The sequence below is a fragment of the Ursus americanus genome, chromosome 4 (genome assembly GCF_024610735.1).
Source record: "Ursus americanus isolate L20-20 chromosome 4, mUrsAme1.1.p, whole genome shotgun sequence".
In the NCBI taxonomy this organism is placed as follows: domain Eukaryota; kingdom Metazoa; phylum Chordata; class Mammalia; order Carnivora; family Ursidae; genus Ursus; species Ursus americanus.
The window spans coordinates 29,804,479-29,810,478 of NC_142130.1; the positions used below are offsets into that span (position 1 = coordinate 29,804,479).

At 45.1% G+C, this 6,000-nt stretch overlaps 1 protein-coding gene across 4 annotated transcripts in view; it reads right to left on the reverse strand.

The window, feature by feature from the left end:
• ATP13A3 (ATPase 13A3) overlaps nucleotides 1-5,084 on the reverse strand; it is an 86,115-nt gene extending 81,031 nt beyond the window's left edge. For 3 of the 4 annotated variants that reach the window (XM_045812754.2, XM_045812755.2, XM_045812753.2), the window contains exon 1: nucleotides 581-3,759. In XM_045812754.2, the coding sequence (XP_045668710.1) occupies nucleotides 581-742 (162 nt within the window). In that variant the 5' untranslated portion in view covers nucleotides 743-3,759. Of the gene's footprint in view, nucleotides 1-580; nucleotides 3,760-3,780; nucleotides 3,825-4,580 lie in introns of those variants that run through there. The other variant, XM_045812756.2, reaches the window with a different exon arrangement.
• Nucleotides 5,085-6,000: the final 916 nt, after the last annotated feature.

Sequence of the window (6,000 nt, forward strand, 5' to 3'; positions counted from 1 at the left end):
ACAAATTCCGTGTGAAGAAAATAGGTAAAAACTAAATAAAATAGGAGTCAATTAATCTAGCTTGCTATCAGAGGTAGAACTGTCTTTCATATCACCATCCAAAAAGTTATAAATATTTTTTTTCCAAGATTTTATTTTTAAGTAATCTCTACACACAACGTGGAGCTCAAACTTACAACCTAAGATCAAGAGTCGCATACTCCACCAACTGAGCCACCCAGGCGTCCTCAAATATTTTTATTTAAAACATCTGAGAAAGTCTACATACATCATCAAGTTCCACATCATGTAATCAGTAAATTCTACTTTACATAGTCAACTCACTTTTCCCAGAAATTCAATTTCTTACCTAACTAGTATCTGAGTATCAACAGATCATTTAAAAGCAAGATCCACAGGGAGTAAGTGAGAGAGTCAGTGAAAGAGAGAAATTTCAATTAAGAGATTGATTACAACTCAACTCATACACATACACAAATAGACTTTAAACACAGGGTACTTTTTACTGCATTCTCAGTTCATACTAGCATTAGTGGTCTTGGGTGATAGGAAGAAGTAAAAGATGTATCTTCACCTGTACCTTCAAAGAAACAGGCATCTGTGGAGCTGTTTGCAAAGGTCTATATGGCCTCTTTCCCTGGGGAGATGCCTTGTGGTAAGAAACTCCTTTTTTTAATTTGGCAGTTTTAAAGTTTGCTATTTGAGTTAATGTTTTACCACTCAGACCTAACAAAGGCCCCATTATGAGCCTTTGGGTCTAAGATGTTACCAGATCAGGTGTTGGGACAGTTCTCTCTGGACAACTGTTCTATGGAAACTCTTCAGCAATCCACACCCTCAACTTTCCTCATTCTCAAACATTGGATTATCTCATCAACTCTCCCTTTCCTTCATTCCATTCTTCTCCCTCCTTACTAATGCCGTTTTTTAACTCACAATTACAAAAGTGATAATTTTTTATTACCATTCATTCGTGACATTTCATATCACCTCTATTTTTAATCTTACTAATACAAATCTTTTGTGTTTATTACTTTTATTTTTTAATTAGAGAGAGAGCCCAACACAGGGCTCAATCTCATGACCCTGAGATCACAACCTGAGCTAAAATCAAGAGTTGGACGCCTAACCAACTGAGACACCCAGGCACCCCACTAATACAAATGTTTTTAACTCATAGCTTACATAATCACTAGTGACCACTAAGTCCAGGACATTCCACGCTACAGATACCACTTACTTTTCTCAGATTAAATAAACCCAGAACCTTTTACTTTTTTACATAAATCTTAAAAGATGTGCTCTAATTCCAATGCTCTCTTATTTCTCTATCTCAAAATATGAAGTCAACAAAATTCAAGTAAGACTCTAACAATTATTTCCTTGCTTCCTGGGCTAGATGGGTTAATAATTAGAACATGGTTTTAGTGACTACAGATTTATTCTCTCTATAGTCCAGTTAGCTTCATTTCATACAAACTGTCCCAAAACCAAAGATTAAATCCCATCAGCTATCTCTGGGGTGCAGATTTAACTAGATGAGCTATACGGCACACTCAGAATGCATTTCGCCACTGGAATAAAACTTCTGCTGATGTATCAGGTAGATGTCCAGCACTAGATTACCTTCTTTCAGCACACCACTATAAATTGTTTTAAGAGTGTTATCTTTAATAAGTGATAAGCTGCTAACTCTTATTCAACTTATGTTCCATTCACAAGTCTTCCACTTACTACGTATATAGTTAGCTTAGGTTACCAAGTATACCAGTGGACAGGATCCAGTGTTAGATAAACCAAGTAATCAAGATCATTATAAAATTCTATTTCTTTCTTCCCAGATTTTTAGCAATTACAACCATCATGTTGTCATTCAAGTATAAAGTTCTTATTTCCACCATCACCCAGACCATTGGGAAAAAAATACAGAATAAAGACAAAGTTTCACGGGATGCCCCCACATCACTGATCATGGGCCATCTCCTAGGACTGCTATTAATCTTGGGAATAAAGCATACTCACATTTTAAAACCTCATATTCACAGTGGTTACAAGACCACCATGTTATACAAGCAGAGCTTGATTTAGTATATGGAATGGAAGAGGGAAAGGAAGAACATAAATTCTCAGCTAATCCTCAAAACTCTCTGAGGTAAGTTTTAGTATTCTTTTTCAATAAAAAAGAATTAGATGATGATCAGGGAAGTTAAGCAACTTACAATATAAGGGACAGCACGAATCCTAGCTCTCTGTTACTATATGAAGTTAAGCAACTTACAACATAAGGAACTTGGAAGACAAGCCGAATCTCAGCTCTCTGTTAGTGTAAGTGACAAGCAGTTTCTATTTCTAGGTTTACCATGTTAGCTGTCTATGACTCTGGGCAACTTAACATCTCTGAACCTCAAGTTTCCTCATCTGTAAAATACAGTTTAAATGAGATAAGCCATGTTAAGTGTTTAATTCAAAGCCTACTATGTAATAAGCTTACTCAGTAACTATTAGCACTGGTCAAAATCAAACAGCTAGTTATGAAAAGTCAAAAATCAAACTCCAGTCTGATTTCCCAAGTCCGTGCTTTTTCTACTACATTATGTTGTTAGCTACCAACACACAATTATTATTCACATAAGAATCCATATTTGAAATATGAGATAGGTGGGACACTGATGTTACCTAAATGAGAGAACTATTAAGGGCTAACTAAACCAACAGAAGTATTTTGGCTCTAATATCTAATAAGCAAAACCACACAAACTCATCAGAAGATAATGTTTAGACATACAAGCTTAACAAAGCTTTGTTCTAATGACTATAACACTATTTTCCTACCTATGTAGGAATTTATTATATTTATCTCAAATCAGTTACAAATTAAAATTTTAATTACCAAGCATACCCCAAATAAAGCATTCTGGTCGACCTGGTCAAAGAAATCAGCCCTCCTACTACATCATTTGAACACTGCATCAAATTGAAGCCTGTCAACTGTACTTCCAAAATAAATTGCTACTTCATATTTTCATTTATAACTATACTACTTATCCATTGACACAACCAGTGTCATCAATTTTCCTACCCAACGCCCTGAGCAAAAACAAGCTTTGTTGTTCTAACAATGTTCAAAAATCTCACTTACCTGTCTCAGGCTCACCTGATCTAGCAGTGGATAATGCAAAAGGACACTTCCATAAGCAAAAATAAACTTCCATAATAATTATTAATAATAGGCTTACTATTTGGTACTTCCAGGAACTGATCTGCATTTAAAAAAGGGTTGCTAAACCAGAATGAGATACCCGCCTACACTTATTTTGGCAACTGTAACCTATTCCGCAAAGCAACAGTCCTCCTGAGAAAAGAATGCCACATATACTCCTGTGAAACAAAATATATGTGCCTTGGTAAGGAGGCTGAGATCTAACCAAAGGCAGAGCACTTTTAACTATGAAATCGCCCCTTAAAAGACAAGAAAATCAGAACGCCTTCACTTTAGCAACAAAGGCTTTAGAAAACAGTATTCATTTTACAATAATCTTTAACGTCCCTACATTTCTTGGATTTTAAAAAAATTCTAACTTCCTGACTCACAGATCTAAAATAGTCATTACATACACAAATGTTCTACTTATTTAGTTCAGAATCATATGTAGGAAACACAGGTTTCTGTTTCTAGGTTTACGACTCCATACCCATTCATTTTACACTAATATAACCACTAAATATAGCTCTCTAAGACACTGACGATTAAAAGGAGTTAATTACGTGAGTGATTCATACCTCCTATGTCCAGACACCAAGATCCAAGGATGTTTCTGTCAGATCTATGGGAAGAGGAAATGATAAACACCTGTCACAAAAGCTTTCCAAATTGGGAAGCCCCGAACTGAATTATCGTCAATCCCCAATCCATTCCCCCGGCCACAGCCCCGCTAAAGATATATCTACCAAACCTAACTCTGTGAAGGCAATGGGAAGAAGTAAAGGCCATAAAGAGAGTGGCCACTTAAGTACTGGAGGAGAGGACCCCGGGGTTTTTCTAGTCCTCACTTACAGAGTCAAAGTGAGAGACCTTAATCAATTAAGAAGTCACTTTTCCTCTCTGGGCCTCACTTAGTTATCCATAAAATGCGGTGATGGCAAGAAGCTCTTCCTACTCTGAGGTTACGGATGAACTCAAGATGCCTTTAGACAGCATCCGCAGAAACACAGCAAGCGTCCTGCTCTTCAAGCACACCATCTCCCGGACTTTCTAAAAGGGCTGGACCACCATCCCACTCCCCAGTCACAACGCGAGCAGCGTGTCCAAATCAGGCCTTCGCACCCACAACGTGGATCTCTTTTTCTCGCCTCACCTGTCCCAGGCAGACATTCCGCGGTCTTAGCGCTCCCCTTCCCACCCCACTCACCTCACCGGGGAACTGATGCGGGATTCTGGCCCAAGGAGCCGACCACAAGCTCACCTGGTACCCGACAACACCCTTCGCCTCCTTCAACCCCCGCCATCATCACCACCACCCACCTACTCCGCGTCCCGCTCACCCTGCCCCCCGGCGCCCCGGGAAAGCCGGACCACTCACCCGCCGCAGCTGCACCGTCTCCTCGGCGGCCTCCAGGCCGGAGCAGCCGAGGGACCGCAGGGGGCCGGGGCCCGGGCCCGCCGCTGTCGCCGCCGCCGCCTACCCTCAGCCCAGCCCCATCGCCCTCGGCGGGCGCCGGCGGCCCCGGGTCGCTCGGATTCGAGGCGCCGCCGCCGCCGCCGCCGCGCGCTGCGGCTCGGGGTGAGGGGAGGGAGGCGCCGCGGCCAGGCCCTGGCCGAGCCGGGCACAGGGGCGTCCGCGCTCTCCTCCTCGGCGCCCGCGGCGGCGGCGTGCAGCCAGGACAGAGCGAGAACAAGGGAGGGTGGCAGGGGTAGGCGGGCAGGGGAGGGGGGCGGTCTGCACTCCGAAACGGCCTCCCGCCGCCAGCGACGAAGCGAACCCCCCTCCCCTCCGCCGTGGCGCCCGGATCACGCTGCGGGGAGAGCCGGCGGGCGGGGGAGCGCGCGCGCGGCAAGCTCGGGACTCCCGCGCCCGGATGTGAGGTCACGTGGTTGCCTCATCCCAGCGCCGAGCGCGGAGGGGCGCAAAGGGGACGTCGGGGGGCGGGGCCAGCGAAGGCGGGCGGGGCCATGGGGCAGGCCCGGCCCACCTCGCCTTTAGCCCCCTAGACCCGGGAAGGAAAGAAAGGGGAGGAGAGGACCTTTCAAAATAGCTGGGTGCTGGGGAGGGGAGGTTACCAACGGAGGACGGGTTTTTTTGGTCTGGAGGAGGTGGAATTTGCCACCCTGGCCGTGCAAAAACAAGATCACAGTACAAATCCGCATTTAATGAACAGGGAAACTGAGGACCAGTGAGGGACCTAGAATAGACTTGCCCAGAGTCAAGGTCAAGGAGCAAACTTGTGCTACAACGGAGAGGAAGCCAGATCCTAGCTCTAATCCAGGTCTCCTCCATTCCGTAACAGCACCACCACCACCCCCTCCAAAAACAAACAAAAAACTGTAATTCCTCTTTGACAACCAGCTGGGCGCACCCGGCCTCGGGCGGAGGACTGGGAAGCATACCCAAGAGAAAGCTCCCACGCGCCCACCCCACTGCCTCCGGCGTAAAGGAGTTTCTTCCGATGGCGCTAGAGGCAAATTAAATACTTCCCTCCGCAGAAGCTTTATCTCGGCGCAGGGCCCCGGCCGGATATACAAATCGTGCGTTTGGTTTTCGCGGCGTCCCTTCCCCTTCGGCGACGCGCATAGGGGGCGCGCCCCGCCACCTGCTGCCTCGTGCTCTGGCAGTCTTTCCGCCCGAGCCTACCGCGTCCGCACCCTTGAATCTCGGCCATCAGTGTTATTATTATTACACCTTGCGGCTAACAGAACTCTTAGCTGCTTAAACATAGCACCGGATCGTAGCACGTGGTGACTCTTCTCTGGGGCTACTAGCCGGGCCAGCGACATATGCTGAT